Source organism: Lactuca saligna, chromosome 7, assembly GCF_052625555.1.
Source record: "Lactuca saligna cultivar CGN05327 chromosome 7, ASM5262555v1, whole genome shotgun sequence".
Classification (NCBI taxonomy): Eukaryota; Viridiplantae; Streptophyta; class Magnoliopsida; order Asterales; family Asteraceae; genus Lactuca; species Lactuca saligna.
Window position 1 is genome coordinate 443457 of NC_136423.1, and position 18197 is coordinate 461653.

Below are 18197 nucleotides of genomic sequence, written 5' to 3' on the forward strand. Positions count from 1 at the left end.
CTGCCTCACAAATCTTGACTCAATGCTTGCTAGATGTGAGAAAACCGACTTGGTCCTAAAATGGGAAAAGTGTCACTTCATGGTCAAGGAGGGTATAGTTTTGGGACATAAAGTCTCTAAAAAGGGAATTGAGGTGGATCGGGCAAAGATAGACACCATTGCCAAATTACCCCCACCAACTAATGTGAAGGGCATTAGAAGTTTTTTGGGACACGCAGGTTTTTACCGGCGTTTTATAAAAGATTTTTCCAAAATCACGAAACCTCTAACACAATTATTACTAAAAGATGCACCCTTTAATTTTACTAAAGAGTGTTTAGAGGCATTTGACTTTCTAAAGGAAAAATTAACTAATGCCCCGATCATTATAGCACCAAATTGGAACTTACCCTTCGAGATCATGTGTGATGCTAGTGACTATGCACTAGGAGCGGTCCTTGGACAAAGGGTTGATAAGCACTTTCAACCCATCTATTATGCAAGCAAGACCTTAAATCCTGCCCAAGAGAATTATACTACTACTGAAAAAGAACTGTTAGCCGTGGTTTACGCTTTTGACAAGTTTCGCCCTTACTTGGTTTTATCTAAAACCACTGTTTTTACTGACCACTCGGCTATCAAGTATTTGTTTTCCAAACAGGATACCAAGCCAAGACTAATACAATGGGTGCTGCTTCTTCAAGAATTCAATATAGAGATACGAGACAAGAAAGGAATGGAGAACGTAGCGGCCGATCATTTATCTAGGCTCGAGAACCCGAAATTGCAAGAAGATAAGGATTGAGACGACTTTCCAGATGAATACATTATGGTGTCCGTGGGAGAGGAGCCATGGTTCGCAGACATAGCTAACTATTTAGCTACAAATTACGTTCCGAAGGATTATAGTAGTCAGCAAAAGAAGAAATTCTTTGCGGAGATCAAATATTACTTTTGGGACGATCCATACCTCTTTCGAAGCTGTGCGGATGGAATTATAAGAAGATGTGTGTTCGGGAAGGAAAGTCGAAGAATACTAGAACACTGCCATAGCGGGCCCACGGGAGGACATCATGGAGCACACTATACCGCAAAGAAGATCTTTGACATTGGGTTCTATTGGCCTACAATCTTCAAAGATGCAGCCCAATATGTCAAAGAATGCGATGCTTGTCAAAGGGTGGGAAACATTTCATCTCGAAATGAAATGCCACAACATAGCATTCAAGTGTGTGAGGTGTTCGACGTGTGGGGCATTGACTTCATGGGACCATTTCCCACATCCAAAGGAAACAAGTACATCCTAGTGGCGGTAGATTATGTTTCGAAATGGGCGGAGGCGCAGGCTTTACCTACAAATGACGGACGAGTAGTGGGACGATTCTTAAAAAAACTATTCTCCCGGTTTGGCGTTTCGAAGGCCCTAATTAGTGACCGTGGCACACACTTTGCCAATGATCAATTGGAAAAGGTGCTCAAGAAATATGGGGTAACCCATAAGTTCTCCACGTCATACCACCCGCAAACGAGTGGACAAACTGAAGTGACCAATCGAGCTTTGAAGCGTATTTTAGAGAAGTCGGTGGGAAGCAACCGCAAGGAATGGTCGGATAAATTGGATGACGCGCTATGGGCATTTCGTACCGCTTTCAAAACGCCTATTGGTACTACACCATATATGTTAGTTTATGGAAAGCAATGCCATTTACCAGTTGAAATCTAGCATAAGGCATATTGGGCGTTAAAGAGGTGCAACTTTGACATGGAAGAATTGAAGACCAACCGTCTAATGCAAATGAATGCCCTTGAAGAACTCCGAAATGAGGCTTATTCTAGTTCGTGACTCTATAAAGAAAAGACCAAGAGATGGCATGACAAAAGAATCAAAAGCAAAGACATCCATGAAGGCCAAAAAGTACTACTTTTCAATTCCCGATTAAAACTTTTCTCGGGCAAACTGAAATCAAGGTGGGATGGTCCCTTTTTGGTCAAGACGGTGTTTCCTCACGGGGCTATAGAATTGATCTCAAGAGACGGCACACCATTTAAAGTCAATGGTCATAGAGTGAAGAAATATGAAGGAGTCCCCCGAAATGAAGGATTGGAGGAGCTGCTACTGTGCGGAATCGCAAACACGTAGACGGGGCGGAGTCCAGCTAATGACTCCATCAAAAGAAGCGCTTCTCGGGAGGCAACCCGAGTTTCACGTTTGCATTTTCTTTCCTTTTCTTTATTTTTCATATTGTTTTTTTTTCATTCTTCTTCATTTATTCTATTTCTCTAAGTGCTTGAGGACAAGCTATACTGTGAGTGTGGGGTGGAAGGGCTAAACAAAGGAATTCATATAGTAAAATTGGCAAATTTAAAAAAAATTTCAACCGGAGACATCTACTCGGCGAGTATATCGACTATACTCGGCGAGTAAATGTTCACTTACAGCCAAAAGTCGATAACACGCATGTCTACTCGGTGAGTAGATCCATTCTACTCGGCGAGTAGCCGGTTCAAACCCAGTAAATTAAAACCTGTAAAAATTATTATTACTCACCAATTCATCCCCACACTCACCGAGCATATCCTCTCAGCCGCATCTCTAAGTGTTCTTCAAGATCTCTCCAATTTTCTTCTTCTTTCTCTTCATTCAAGCACCAAGGTAACATCTTTACCCTTTAATTTTATGAAAGGTCCAATCTTTATCACATATCTTCCCATATTTGTTATGATTTTGGATTTGGGGAGTTTTTCCCAATTTTTAGGGCTTTGATTTACTCATGAATTAGAGGTTGTTTGGAGTAATTTCTTCAAGATCTATGGTTAGATAAGTAATTACAACAAAACCCTATGAACAAATTGGACTATTACATAGATTACACAGATCCGATCTCGATCTGTCAAAAAGTTCATACTACTCGGCGAGTATGTTCGTGTACTCGGCAAGTAGGTCCCAATAAGATCAAAAATTTTCCTGTTTTAATTATGGGGTGTTGTTTGTTGCTGTGTTTTTGGTATGTTTATGCAGATAGCATGGCAAGGAGAGGATAGTCATCACGTGGAGGAGGCCATGGTGATATGCCATGGTTAGCCTTTCAACAAATCACCTCCAAATCCTCCAAAACTCGAGCCCTAAACAGGTTGGAAGCGCTGCGACAGAAAGAAATCCACTTGCCCAATGCAGTGGATTGGGGATGGATGGGCAATGTCGGCTTGGAAGAGGAACTTACTCCATATTTGGTGAAAGATTGTAACTTGGGTTATGCCAACATCACTTGTGATGGTTGGTTGCAATTGTTTAAAATCCAAGAGCCAGTATACGCGGAGTTGTGCTGGGAATTCTTTGCTACCATTTCATTCTGAGGTGGTAGTGAGTATTACAATCCAAACACGATCTCGTTTTCTTTGGGAGGAGAGCTGCCACAATGCAGCATGGTTGAGTTCTCTTGGCGGTTAGGCATCTACGATCAAGACATGTCGATGACGGAATACTTTGAAGCCTTCTTGGAGAATACCTACAAAGAACTTCCCGAGGGGGTGGTGGCGTCGACATGGTGGAGTACAATTGCTAACCGGGTCTACATACCTTCCACTGCTCAAGAATGTCATATCCGTTCTCCAATCCATCGACTCATTCACCGGTTCATTGCAAGCATGATCAACATGCGGAAGGATGGGCACAAAGTTCCCACCCTTGATATCTTTTACTTGTAGAGTATCATCACTCCCGATGTCTTCTGCAACCTCCCGTACTGCATTGCTAAATTTCTTGCGGAGGGAGCGGTTAAGGAGAAGATCAACTCGAAGATCAATGGGGGCATGTTCATTACTCGGCTTGCGAGATCATTTGGGATCTTGGAATTGCCGCAAGCTCAAACGCTAACGATTATCCACCCTCCTCCGTTCAACACTGCACTTTATAGAAGGGCTCGGATAGTTGAAAATTTTGGTGATTCTTTTACAATCCCGAATGAGGATGAGCCGGCGGTCCCCGAAGAGCCGGGAAGGCGGGTTAGGCCAAGGAGCGAGCGGGTACGAGAAGACCCACTGGTTATTCCGGTGGAGGATAACGAGGGATGGAACCAAGTGGAGTATCAACACTACTTGGATGATATAGGGCGAGGGGTTAATTACACCAATCAATCCTTCGAGTATCTTTTCCAACAAATGCATATTGACCCGCGACCGGGACCCGGCTACCCTTACATTATGGATTGGGACGAAAGGATGCGAAGAAGGGGTGGAGAAGGAGGTAGTGGAGCTGGAGGAGCCGGGATGGAAGAGGAAGAATGAAGATTTTATTTGATTTTGTTTTGTTTGGTTATGATGTTTGTTTTAAGACAATTGTGGACATGTTGAATTTGGCTATGTGGTTGGAATATTAGTGTTACTTTTAGTTTTCTTTTCAGGTATTGAAGCTAGGAAGCATGCTATTTAGGAAGGGTCAAGAGAGGAATGAGAGTCTTTATGAGTGATTATGGAGTCTTGTTCCTAGGATTGAGTCCGTACGAATCGAGAGTTTATTGAAGTGTTGCTGCTTAGGAAGTTCACAGGAGAGTACATTTATATTTCCATGTCAACACTAGCGTAAAGAGAGACAGTGGTTCATAAAACTCTGGAAATATAAGCTCTACTCGCCGAGTGCACTAATACTACTCGGCGAGTACATCTGCTTTTGCACGAACTACTTTGCCAATCGAGTTCTACTCGCCGAGTTTGATCACCTACTCGCCGAGTAGCCTGCTGCAGCAGGAGTTTCTGATTTGTTCTGGCTAGTTTTTCTGCGCCATTCATACACTCTTTATGAATTACTACTGAGGATTGTGCAACAACCCTTTTTCCTTGGAGTTTTCGAGCTATCAACCACACGAGACGTATGACGCCCGTGCCATGGATGAGCTGTTCCCATGGTTAAAGAAGAGAGTGTCAACCTAGCGACTGCTACCCCAGGGGAGTTTGTTCCAACTTTCTCTTTATTTGCATTTTTTAGTTGTTATAATATGCAATGAGGGCATTGCATAAAATAAGTGTGGGGTAGGGGGTTAGTCACATCTTAGAACACTTAGAATCTTAATTTAGGCTAATTTTTAAAAAAATTTGTTGCATATCAAAAATGCTTAGGTCTTAAATTAGAAAATTTTGGTAAAAATTAGGATTCCATATTAGAATTGTGTTAATAATTGCATGAGAACCCAAATGTTTAGTTGAGCCTATACACGTTCTAGTGCATTTGTGGCTTCCTTATTTCAGTGAAATCATGAGACAAAAACACGACCTTGCTCAGCCTGACGGATCCAATATGTTTAGCAGCCTAAACCTGAAATGTATCCAGGAAAGTTTTTATCATTAGCCAATAAAGGTTGAGATTGAGCGCCCCTGCTTAAGCATGTAGGGATTTGAGTGAAAAAATATATTGAGAAATACATGAAAAAAAAAATAATTGCTAGAAAAGTTATAGGAATTTTGGAGCAAATGAAGTGAAAATCTGAAGATCAAAATTCCAAGAAATCCAAAAAGTTGAAGATACCAAAAGTCAATACAAGTTGGTGAATTCAAAGATATCCAAGATCAAATTATTAAGAAAGTGAAGAATTCAAAGAATTCCATAGTGGTATCGAAAAGTTGTAATTCTAGAATATGTATGCTTGGGTTGCTCAATTAAAAATACCTTGAGGGTAAAGAGATTTTCTGAGGATGGATTCGGAGGGTTGCATAAAATGAGCATAGTTCGGGGTGAGTGGGTGAATGTTTATGAGGATTGTGAGTATTTGAAGTATGGGGGGTTTTTAGGAATTTTAGACACAAATGCATGCATTGCGGTCTTGGCATAATGGTTGGGTTGGATTGGAGTTATTAATGTGATTTTAATGTGTTTAAAATTTAGTTTTGCTTGGGGGCAAGCAAAAGTCAAGTGTGGGGTATTTTGATATGTGCATAATTAGTTAATTATTTAACATATATTCTTAGTTATTTTTGATTAGTTATGTGAATAATGTGGACAAAAGGTACTTAAAATGTTGTGAATTGTGTTTTCAGTCCAAAAGATATGCTTGGAGGCAAAAAGGAGAAAAAGAAAGCAAGTGAAGATTAAAGAGTGAAATAAGGAGTTCTACTCGGCAAGTAGATCGACCCTACTCGGCGAGTACACGACGATATGCCAGAAGATAAATACGACTGCTAATTCAAGACGGATAAGTATGGACCTACTCGGCGAGTTGATTCTGCTACTCGCCGAGTACCCCCTGTTTTGGGATATCTATAAAAGATGAATCCTTATCCCATGGGAATTCATTCCTTGCGATTTTTGAAGGATTAGCTGCGACTAAAAGGTTCAGAAGGCGCTGAGGAACCCTAAGCTTCAAGAGTTGGAAGAATTCAAGCAATTAGGTTAATTCTACCACTTAGACTTAAGAATTAAACATGTTTGCTTTAATAAACTTTGTTTTTGTGTTTGTTTCTACTGCAACTATGAGCTAAGTTCGTTTTTGTTTCTGTTTGGGGAATACCAAAGAACTCCTATGGTTTAATTATTAATTTTTGCTTAATTGTCTATTGGTGATTTATTAAATTAAGTTTGTTAAAGAACCTTATGTATTAATCACTACTATTTTCTGTTAATTGGAAGGCAATTAGGTTGCATGAACATCACTTAATTGTTAACCTCATATGTCTATGTGAATGCTAAAACATATGCTTAGAAGTAATGATTATAAAACTAAGATTAATAAGAAAATAGGAGGATTAATGTGTGAGCTTGTTTGAGAAACCATCAACAAGAGGTTAATTGAATTAATAACTTAATTAACCATTACAAATCTTATTTAACCCAAATAATTAATCTAGGGAATTAATTAGTTTAAACACTTGATCAACGCTTAAATTAGTTAATTGTCTAAGGGTTAGGAGTAATGAATATGAACCTAACTATTATAATTGGTAACCAATAGCAATTAATCCACCTTAACTTAAATAACCATAGGAGTGAATTGGTTGAACCTAAATAGAAACATCTTTATCAAATTTGGTGAATAGTTGTTGCTTTAGTTACTTAGTTAATTTAGTTTGTCTAAGTTTCTAGTCTTGCAAAACTAGAGAAAAACTCTTTACTTTTATTATTTGTTTTAGTTAAAATTAGCTATTAGTTTAATTGCCCGTTCCCTGAGTTCGATACCTCACTTATCAATCTATACTACTTAAAGACAGGTTCACTGCCTTTGTGTGCTCAAATTATTAATAAAAAGTAGGGATAAAACTAGTTGAATTTACACACATCAATTACCCAAAACAACAAATAATGAGTAATCAATATGGTGATTAAATAAAAGGTGTTTTATTTATACTCAAATGTTTGGGGTGATGTAGGATTAGTATTATTCTTGTGTTTCACTTTGCATGTTTTGACTTCCTGAATAATTAAATTATTTCAGAATAATCAAATTATTCGAACGGTCCATAGTCCTTCATATGTTGGAAGTAGGTATGAATGAAGACTGTCATGAATTGGTGTGTGGATTGTCTAAAGTGTATTAGACATAAGCAAATGTTTGCTGCAACGTTCATGAGTGCTTATAAATATGATTTGAGCATTGGAATAAACCCACGCTCACTTAGATCACTTCATGGATTTTATCATGAGTGATTGGTGAGACAATAATATTGTATATTCTTGAAACCAAGATGTGTGAGTTGTATCTTGCGAGTCAGTTAGACATTGATAATATGTAAACGCACCAGTAACTTGGTGTTATAAAACATATTGTTGTGTGTGATTCAGTGAGTGAGTGCAAGCAAGCATTGAATCAAAGTTTATCCGTTCCTTTTATCCAAAGTAGGATAAAAGCGATATCTTTGGGCCCCTCGATGATTTAGTGATGGCACATAAGCGCTTGGCCAAGCCGAGACTAATTTGATGTGTTCAAGTGTAGTCTGTTGTTAGTCGGCATAAATCAGAAGTTGGGAAATAGTATAGAGAGAATGATTAGAATTCATGTCTCATATCTATACGATACTAGAATGGAGGAATATATGATCCCTTATCTAAAGGACACGCGTATCTGATAAGATCAGAGTTGATAGCGGCTTTTGAAAGCTACAATTGTAGATCAAGATCTGAAGTCATATGCAGAATAGTTATTAGACTTATCCAAGTGGGAGACTGTTGGATTAGTGTCTAAGTCCATAACTATTTTGGTATGTACTTGACCCGATGGTGCATGGTCCTTTTGGGTTGCCTCCACCAAAGCAACTTGATAGGATGAATTATGGAGAGAAATGATTAATTATGATTTATTAATATATTATGAGAATAATATATTAAAGGAGAAATCATATTGTTTAATTAATATTAGTCAAGAATTAATTGATAATTAATTTTGTGGCTAAAAAAGATTAATTAAACTTAAGGGACTGGAACTGTAGTTATAAGATAATTGCATTTGGGCTATGGATCACCTTGGAATAATAGGTTGGACGAATTCTATGGGGAAACCCATTAGAAATCGTCCAAGGGATATTCTAAAAGGGTCCATGAGCTGCTTAGGGCTTAAGCAGTCAGATTAGGGTTTCCTAGTTGAAAACCCTAATCGCCTACATGTATATATAGTACCCTTAAGCCCCAAAAACGTGGAGAAGAGTTCCACTAGGGTTTCTGGACGTTTTGGGTAGCCTCCTCTCTCCTTATTCTTCATCCTCTTGCTCTTGGTGTTTGTGAGCCATTAGAGGAGTGATACTTGTGACTCTAAGCATTCTAAAGCCATTACAAGGAGGATTTGAGATTGTTATTGCTACATAACAATCAAGGTATGATCTAAACGCTAATTCATATATTAATATCGAATTTCATATGCTATATCTAGGGTAAATTCTTGGATGAATGCATGTACAATAGAGAAACCTAGATCCAAGCATTAGGGTTTACATGAGCACATAGGATGTTCTTATGGTTAAAACCCATCAATAGCTGCACATCACACACGCACACAGGATTTCCGCACCATGACATTCTTAGGATTATATTCTAAGGTTATTAATGTTTTCATGATATGATTTTGAGACATGTGACTATGGTTTTGATGAAATGAATTGACTTGATGATATTTTCTCATAAGCAATTTTCCAAATTGTTATATCAAAAATGAAATTTTGGTTTTGAAAATTTGGGATGTTACACAATTGAATTCCAAGTTGAAAATGAAAGATTTGAACGAAGAATTTTGAATCAAATTGCAAAACAGAAGTTGCAATGTAGAATAGATTGAAAATTCAAAGTAACAATCTGAAGAACACTAAGAACTTTGAATGCGATTTGATTTGAAAACATCTTACAGAACCTCCTGCTCTGATACCACTTGTTAGAATTTAGGAATGATAGATTCTAATATGAAAACATCATAAGAAGAGTTAAACGATTAAAGAGAACATGAAAAAGTACATAAAATCTTACTTCATTGATGAGTAAAAGAACAGTTCATTAAAGGAGTTGTGCATAACTATTATGTCAAAAGATACCCATACTATCTAACTAGCACTCCTATATATAGGCATCGAAGAAGCATTGGAAAGGAATCTTAAGTCAACAGTTTAGAATTGCGAACCTAAGAATAAGATAAATTTTGAAAATGGAACAACACATTTCAAAATAGGTAAAGACATTCTACATGACATACATTTAAGAACAAAGCACATGCAACTCTGACACAACATAAACTTCGAACTCAAAACTATATATATATATATATATATATATATATATATATATATATATATATATATATATATATATATATCTTTTTTTAGAAAGAGCCAAGCTCAACAAACTTTATTAAAAAGAATAAAAGAATAACAAAATACACAAACAAAACAAACCCAACACTACAAGTTCCAACCTATCCAAAGCCAACTACCAAACCATTTCCTAACCATTATATAAATCCCAATCTTACCCCACCCAACCTTATTAAACCTAAACTTAATCCACAGACTTATTATATGTAGGAAAAAAGGCAACTTCACCCACATGCAACACCACAACCATAAACGACTGCATGGGGTAAGGCCCTTAAAAAAACCCATTGTCCAGTAGACTAAATTTACAAAACTACTCAAATTACTAAACATAAAGAACATCCATCCAAACCCTCTACATTAACTATGCAGCCAGCACCAAAACCAATGACATTGCATAACAAGCCCTCTACATCCCTTAAGATTCTTCAACTGAAAGCAAATAGCTCACCATCGAATCTTCCAGTCAATAGTCCTTCTCCAAAATTCAACTAATCCTTCCCGCCAAATATGAGTCCTAATCCTCCAAGCCCATATCAAAATTAGAAGAATGATGATCCGGTAAACCATACAAATCCCGCCAACAGCAGACCCGCCACTTTCCGACCCCATCTTTATATATCTCATATACACAAACAAAACCCTCCAGTTACATCTCCTATTCATACTCCCCAATTTATCCTTCAGAATCCATCATTTATCAATACATTCCACAGATCCCATCCAAGCAGTAATCCAGCAGAACATCAAACAAATAAAAAGCCATTTCTTGCAGAACTTGGTCAAATGTTGATAACAACAATATTTATACAAAATCCAAAACCAAGTAATAACAACCCAACCTGAACACCAAATAAAAACATCAAAAAGTTGCAGTCTAGACATGGCATCAATCACATGTCTAGGGACCTCCATTCGAATAATCTCACTAATGATCATATCCAAATAGAAATCCCCAATGGTACAAGTCACAAAAATTGAAAGCAAGCTTCCAATTATGTAACATAATCCATCAATTCCTTTTTGCATATAAAACTGCAAAGATCCTCCCAATAACAATCATAACTAACCAACAACCCATTCTCACCACCTCCCTTAACCAATTCCCATCAACAAAATCCATGCACCTAACAAATGCCATAATTCTCATTCCCCTTATTTCTCTTATGAATCCCATTAATGCCCCACTCTTTATACACTTCCTGATTGTTCGCATTATCTATAACATCCATCCCCACCAATATGGTCTTGATCTCTCGCTCAATACAGCAAATAATCTCCTGCCAAGGTTTATTCAAATCCCCAAATAACCTGGCATTTCTTTCCCTCCAAATATGAGCCACACAACCAGCAAACACAAGTTTTCTAACCACAGCACCAATAGATTTCCCTTTGTGGTTAAACAAAATATATTGACTAAATCAATCCAATTATCATATCCAATCCTAATTCCAATTTTATTACAAAAATGACTCCAGATACAACAAGGATACTCACAAATAAAAATTAAATGATCATGAGAATCATTCATAATGTTGCAAAAAGGGCAAAGAAGATTACCATTTCTTTCTCAACTTTTAACCCTATCCTGAGTTTTCAATTTCTCCAAAATAGCCATCCATAGTATAAAAGAGTTTCTCGGAATATTTTTATTGAACCAAACAATTTTAAACCAAGGAACTTTTGGTCCAAAAAAATTTAAATCCAACCAGACTTGTTTGCATGAAAAACTTTGTCTAACCCCTTCCTTGTCCCTCCAAACAACTCCATCTTCTTGAGAGCTATCACTTTTAAACATATGGCCATCCACCAACCCCGAATATTGATCCAACCATTCAACAGGACAACTGTAGCAGCCATCAACAGAAACATCACTCACCTTGGAACCATCATTAAATCCCTTACTTATCTATTCTCTTCTTGTAATAATCATACTTAAAATTCCAATGGGGTGCCACCAAACATGCCACAATGAAGTATCATTTCCATTCCCAATACTAACAGCAATATAAGGTCTCAGCACCTTGCGAACATTAAGAATTCTCTTCCAAGTCCATTTCATGTTATCATTAAGAATAATGTCCCAAAAATTCCTAACCTTAACATGAAAATGATAAACCCACCTTACCCATAGAGAATTACTTTTATTCACAATGCTCCATATATGTTTAGCTAATAAAGCATCATTCCACTTCCTTAAGTCCTTCATCCCTAAACCACCAAAACATTTAGGCTTACACACCACTTTCCAGCTAACATTAGTCTTTCCTTTAGCAGAATCACCCCCACACCACAAGTATCCACGACAGATTTTTTCAATTTCTTTAATGGTATTCGTTGGGATCTTAAAAACCGAAGCCCAATATATAGACATGGAATTCATTGAACTTTATAGATTTCATTACATTATAAAAACTTTTTCTTGAATAAAATAATGATATGGCAATCTATTGGACTATAAAGAGTTTAATGCATTTGAAGTCATGTGTTCATATCTCACAATCAATCTTAAGTTGAGCTTCCATTAAAAAAAAAGTCTGAGACTATAAATTTTGATGTAAGAATAATAAACACCCTAACATATTTGATATTTGTTTAGGTTCTTATTTTTTAATAACTTGGGGGGGGATTAATAGGTTGTTTATTAGAGGCTGTATTTGTATTTAACACCCAATGAATGAGTAAAATAAATTTAATAGGTTAATGGAGAAAAACGTGGTTAAGCATATTTTTCATCAAAAACATAATACCCCTATTGTTATTCTATATTTTTTGACCCTTTATTTTTTAGTTCGTAAATATGTTAGTACTTGGTATGATAAAATACAAAATTTAATATTGAAACAAACAAAAAATAAAAAATAAAAAATAAAATAAAATAAAATAAAAAATAAAAAAAATCATGGTTTGATTTGTCGGCTTTGAAGCTTTTAGTTGTAAAATGATTATCTTATTTTATTTTGATGTATTCTTGCTGCTTGGTTATGTTATGTAGAGAATGACAAAACTTGGTACAAAAAGTGATGCATATATAGAACTTTTTTTAGAGAATTTGCAGGAGAAGGTTTTGTGAGATGTGATCGAGAAAGCAACTTTACATTAATGATATTTCTGTATCTCCTCCGTCCTCCATAAACTAACCAAATTATACAACACAAGTACGAATTGAAAACAAGCAACCATAACTGACTATCTTGCAAAGATCATATGTAATAACATAAGAGCTCTACTTGTAAGGGTTTCTTTTTTTTTTTCTTTTTTTTTTAAGAAAGTAAAAATAATAAAGTGGCGTCATCGTCATGACTGGGATGTTGGAAAATTGAGGCCATCAAGTTTCTCCCGATCTTCCTTGGCAAGTAGAGGGAACAACCAAAGTGCCTTTGTTGTGCCAAAAACCTGCAACACAACAAATATACAACCCACGTATTATAATTTAGACAAAATTTGACTTTGAAGACTTTCAACGGAAACGTCATGTCACTCGTCCGTGTGGTTTGTAAAATTACATGAAAGATCCTCCTGCCATTAAATCTAACTTTTCAGCTATTACATTTTAATTAAAAAGATTATTTTACTCTTGTACCAAATTTGTAACAATTTGATATATATATATATATATATATATATATATATATATATATATATATATATATATATATATATATATATATATATATATATATATATATAATTTCAACAATTTGATAACTTTTTTTTAAATCTTTTTGACATTTTTTTCTATTTTTATTTTATAACTTTAGTTATTTATGGTTTTTTAATGTTTTTATTTATTTTGATTCAAGTAAAATAAACTTAAATTCGATAAACCATGTCAAAACCGTTTTTTCTTTAATTTTTCTTATTTGCGAATTGAAACGTTAAATTTTTTTTATACCGTTACGGTTCATGTTTTTGTATTTGGATGCTCCATAGTTAATATCGTTAGCAACTTTATGCTTGCATTTATCATTATCATTATTTCACCTTTTTGTTTTCTATTTTTTTTTAGTTATTTACTATTATTCTTCTATTGTTTTTATTTATTTTGATTCAAATAATGAAAAATAAAAATTAAAAAAAAAACAAAAACTCAAACACCAAAATTATAATATACACTAATATATTAATACATTTTACAAATAAGAAAAATTAAAGAAAAAACAGTTTCGACATGGTTAATCGAAATTAAGTTTATTTACTTGAATCAATATAAATAAAAATTTTAAAAAAAACCATAAATAACTAAAATTATAAAATAAAAATGGAAAACAAAAATGTCAAAAAGATTATAAAAAAAGTCATCAAATTGTTGAAATTATATATATACATATACATAAAATTTATATTTATAATTTATATACACACAAAATTTATATTTATATTTTATATATATACAAAATTTCAAATTTACAAAATTACACAAATGGTCCTTGAGGTTTGTAGTATATTGCAAATTTGGTACAAGGGTAAAATAGTATTTTCCATTAAAATCTAACAGCTGAAAAGTTAGATTTAACGGCAGAAAGACCTTTCATATAATTTTGCAAACCACAGGGATAGTGGCGTGACGTTTTCCTTTAAAGTCCTCAAATTAAGATATTTTGCAAACCACAGGGACCAATTATGAAATTTTGTCTATAATTTATAAAAACAAACACATTACACATGCATGCATGCTTGATTTATATCAACAGATTTCAACATACCAAGAATCCTTGTATTTAGTCATAGTTCCACCTCATGACACAAACCAACCAAGTTGATAGAGATGGATTTACCTACCTGCTCAAAGTTTTTCTTCCGTCCCAAGTCATATTTCCACCTCACTCCTCCTTTCTTCTCATACACCTAATTGCAAAAGCATATACGGATGAAAAACCCCCCTGAGCATTTTAAGAGAATAATCACACTAACTATAAATAAAAATAAGATGAGATCAATCAAATCCTTGGATTATTTTATTAATGCAAATTTCTCCTTAGTAACGAATCCACCTGAACTCATTAATGAATAGTCTTTCTTTTTTGTTTTGCTAATCGTTCCATTTCCATTGCTATGCTATGATATGTATAACATTTTAACCCTGTCCTGTCACTGTTGTTGCATTGTCAAGGATGGAGCTACAAATCAGCTTCAGCTCACTCGATACCTCAACACCTTCCAACTCATCATCCTCTTTAACTTCTCAGGACAACATCGTGTTTTTTTTCCTATCAGTCCTTAATTATGGCATATGAGATTAATTAACATCAATGAAAACTTGTCTTCCAAAACACTCTGAATTTCTTTCTATATGGAAACATTAAAGCTACAACAAATCTCTCACATTCACATCTACCACAAGAGTAGACCCCTTGAAATTAATTGTTCATTCTGATGTATGTGATGGTTTAAGATATTATTGACAATTACAACAACTTTAACAGTCAAGTTGAAATCTCATTCTCATCTTGTTTTTTTTTTTTTTCACATCTTCAACTCAATTTCATGTTCTTCTAATGTCCGATATGATATCATCAAGGGTTCATCTTCCTCACAGGAACCATCCGACACTATTCAGGTACCTCCCAGCAATTATGGTGCATCATCTTTACATAACCGAACAACTTCCATGTCATCATTTTGCCAATCCAAGGTTCCAAACTCAAGTCCCTATAACTATAAGCACCAAACCACCCCCTCCTGCTCTCCCTACACATCCAATGATCACCAATTCCATGTCAGGTATCTTCAACGTTCAAACCAAGAACATACTTGGCTTTAATCCTAAAAGATTCTCACACACTTAAATGGACATAACTTTTGATCCACAAGTTGACCAACCATTTGTCAGGGGTGGTCAAAATACAATAAAACCAACCGAAAATGTCTCTCAAATGCCAATCATGCTTTATCTTGGGAAATGAATTTGTGGTTATTTTAGGTTTGCTTTTAAATTTCGAGTTTATTAAGGACCATTTTTGAAGATTATTTTCTCATTATATAGATTTCCTCTATCAAGTGTTCAACCAAGAGTCCATAATATAGAATGAAGACAATTAAAAATGAATATGCCGAGTTCTCATAATTACCTCAACCGAAGTGGTATTGCTTGAAAGAAGAGATGCATGCATTATTATGAAACAGAGAAGGCTCAATGCGAAAGCTAAGTTTAAAACTGCATCAGGGTACAAAATCTGTGAGAAACGATGCCACTCGAGATTGCAATTATTAAGGTTAGTTAGGAACCTTACCAAAAGTCAAAAAGGTAAGAGCAAGATCGCTTGGTGAGTTTGAGTGACCTTTGGCATCTTTGAAGAATTTCATAAAATTCGGCAACAAAACTATGGTATCCATAGTCGTCTCCAGAAATGTATACAGCTGAATTTAGAGCAATACACCAACAAGTTAGATGGACACTAGGTTCATTCATAATTCACAAACAAACGATTAGCCACTTTAAGCTAATGAAAGGAAGAGATATCAGATAATAATTCAATGCTATTTCTTGCTTCAAGGAAAAACTGGAAACCAAATTTATTGTCAGAACCAACCATTCAAAAGGAGCTAGCCCACTCATCTTTATAACCATACGAACCAAGACATCTGGATAACTGCCTACTAATTTGCAAGAAAAATCATAATATTGATAGGGAGAGTAAATACTAAATACCAGAAACAAGAGAAAAAATTTATAGTTGTGTGCCCCAACACAGTTCACCACCCATACACAATGGTGGTCCATCTTTAACACACATCTTTGACCTGCAAAAAATGGCACAATCAAATGTTAACGGATATATATATATATATATATATATATATATATATATATATATATATATATATTATTGGACAATGGACATTCATATATGTCTTATTATAGAGACATCAGCATAGTCTCATGCTTTATATACATTTATATAACACAAATCTCAGAAGGCCAGGAAAAAAAAAAAAAAAAGACAATACATCTACAGTAAATTAAACTTACAAACAGAACAATGATGGCAACGTGGTGGCTTCCCATTTCGACAGTAACGGCAGTAGCCTGAAGCTTGTGCTTGTCTGGTTTCAGGCACATCCAAAGGCGTTGATGATGCTGAAGTATCAGGTACTATATGATCTGACCCTCCAGCTTCTAGATTTTCCTCTGATGCTGCTGGTTTCCAGTTTTCAGGAACAGAGCCTGGGTCCTGAGAAACTACCTTCATATAACTCCATGTTAACAACACAAGCTGCAACACAACACATACAGGAACAGAATATGATGTTAGAACCTTTTAAATTCAAACCCCTCACTAAAAACATGCAGCTTGCTTCAATATACAACCCACAATCATAGTATTCATGATGCCTATTGTGATATATGATTGGACATCTAAACACAACACTCCCTAGGTACAGTACTACCATCGCACCAATAGCCGCAACAATTTCATAAGCATCCTTTCAGATAGGTTCCGGTATTTGTTGTGGCTGCCATTACCAACTAAAGAAACACATAAAATGCCCAATCATTTAATCACATATCGTCAATTTCACTTTCACCCCATGGAATTGAGTGGGGTTCAACTCAAGGAATGCAACCGAAACAATTTACTACTTCGGCAAATTGATGTCAAATTGATGGATGATAATGATGATGCTAATTTCTCCTATTTGGGCAAGTTGCTCACAGGGAGTAGTTCATGAATGCGACTGAAACGATTCAATACTTTTACTAACTGAAAGGGCTTACAATAAATATCATAGATTTAAAAACAAAAAGTTACCAGGATGTGAAACAAGAGGATGATGGTGAAAGACAAGAAAGATCTGAAACCACCGAGGGAGAGCTGCGGACCCCAAGTGAGGACTATAACAACATAGTAGGAAACGGCGATAATAGCGGCGACGAGAAGGATCATTAAGTAGCCAAGGAATTTGAGGCCTGAGCATAATTTGAAGACGTTCAGATCCATGGTACGGCGTGGAAGAATCCCGGAGGTGGAGAGATTGAAGAAAGCAAAGGAAGAGTGCCTCCGGGTTTTGGGAGGGAATAAGCGTTTAAAGATAGTCGCAGCCAGCGTTAATGGTTGAATTGTCGACTTTCTTCCAGTTCCAAGTTCCAGCGGAGGGGAAATGGTAAAAAGGGTAAAAGGGAAGTCAGATAATGTCACCACGCACTCCGTTTGAAGGCTGTCGGAAGGGCCATTACCTACATGGAGGACCAACCTAACCCGAATAACCCGAAAACTAAATAAGAGGGTTAAGATTAGCATCTTAAGCTGAAAATCTATAACTGAATAAGGATATAGAATCTTAAACCGAAAATCGAACTAATTAACAAATAAAGGTTCAGTTCGATTCGAGTATTAATCGATTCGGTTCGGTTATTATTCGAATAATTCAAATAACATGTACAAGATAATTGAGGATCTAATATAACCAAATAAACCATATTAGGATTCTATATCCCAAAT

The 18197-nt window shown here is 35.6% G+C and overlaps 1 protein-coding gene across 5 annotated transcripts; it reads right to left on the reverse strand.

The window, feature by feature from the left end:
- Window positions 1-12830: 12830 nt before the first annotated feature.
- On the reverse strand, window positions 12831-17949 carry LOC145005661 (DHHC-type zinc finger family protein). Of its 5 annotated transcripts, none has more exons than XM_078964773.1 (7): window positions 17508-17949; window positions 16727-16970; window positions 16406-16497; window positions 15987-16113; window positions 15825-15910; window positions 14532-14601; window positions 12831-13149 (listed from the first exon to the last, which is right to left on the reverse strand). In XM_078964773.1, exons 1-7 carry the CDS (start codon window positions 17694-17696, stop codon window positions 13082-13084), a joined length of 876 nt encoding a protein of 291 aa, XP_078820899.1. In that variant the 5' UTR covers window positions 17697-17949; the 3' UTR covers window positions 12831-13081. The 5 variants fall into 5 exon arrangements, with proteins under 5 accessions (XP_078820899.1, XP_078820900.1, XP_078820901.1 ...); XM_078964774.1 differs by having other exon boundaries at window positions 14536-14636; XM_078964775.1 differs by having other exon boundaries at window positions 14532-14636.
- Between the last annotated feature and the right edge of the window lie 248 nt (window positions 17950-18197).

Excerpts from the sequence above, each read along its gene's own strand:
- LOC145005661 (XM_078964772.1), bottom strand. The coding sequence starts at position 17,696 with ATGGATCTGAACGTCTTCAAATTATGCTCAGGCCTCAAATTCCTTGGC. Across the intron at positions 16,971-17,507 it reads TCCTCTTGTTTCACATCCTG|CTTGTGTTGTTAACATGGAG; the intron begins GTAACTTTTTGT and ends GTTGTGTTGCAG. Across the intron at positions 15,911-15,986 it reads TCTTACCTTTTTGACTTTTG|TTTTAAACTTAGCTTTCGCA; the intron begins GTAAGGTTCCTA and ends ACCCTGATGCAG.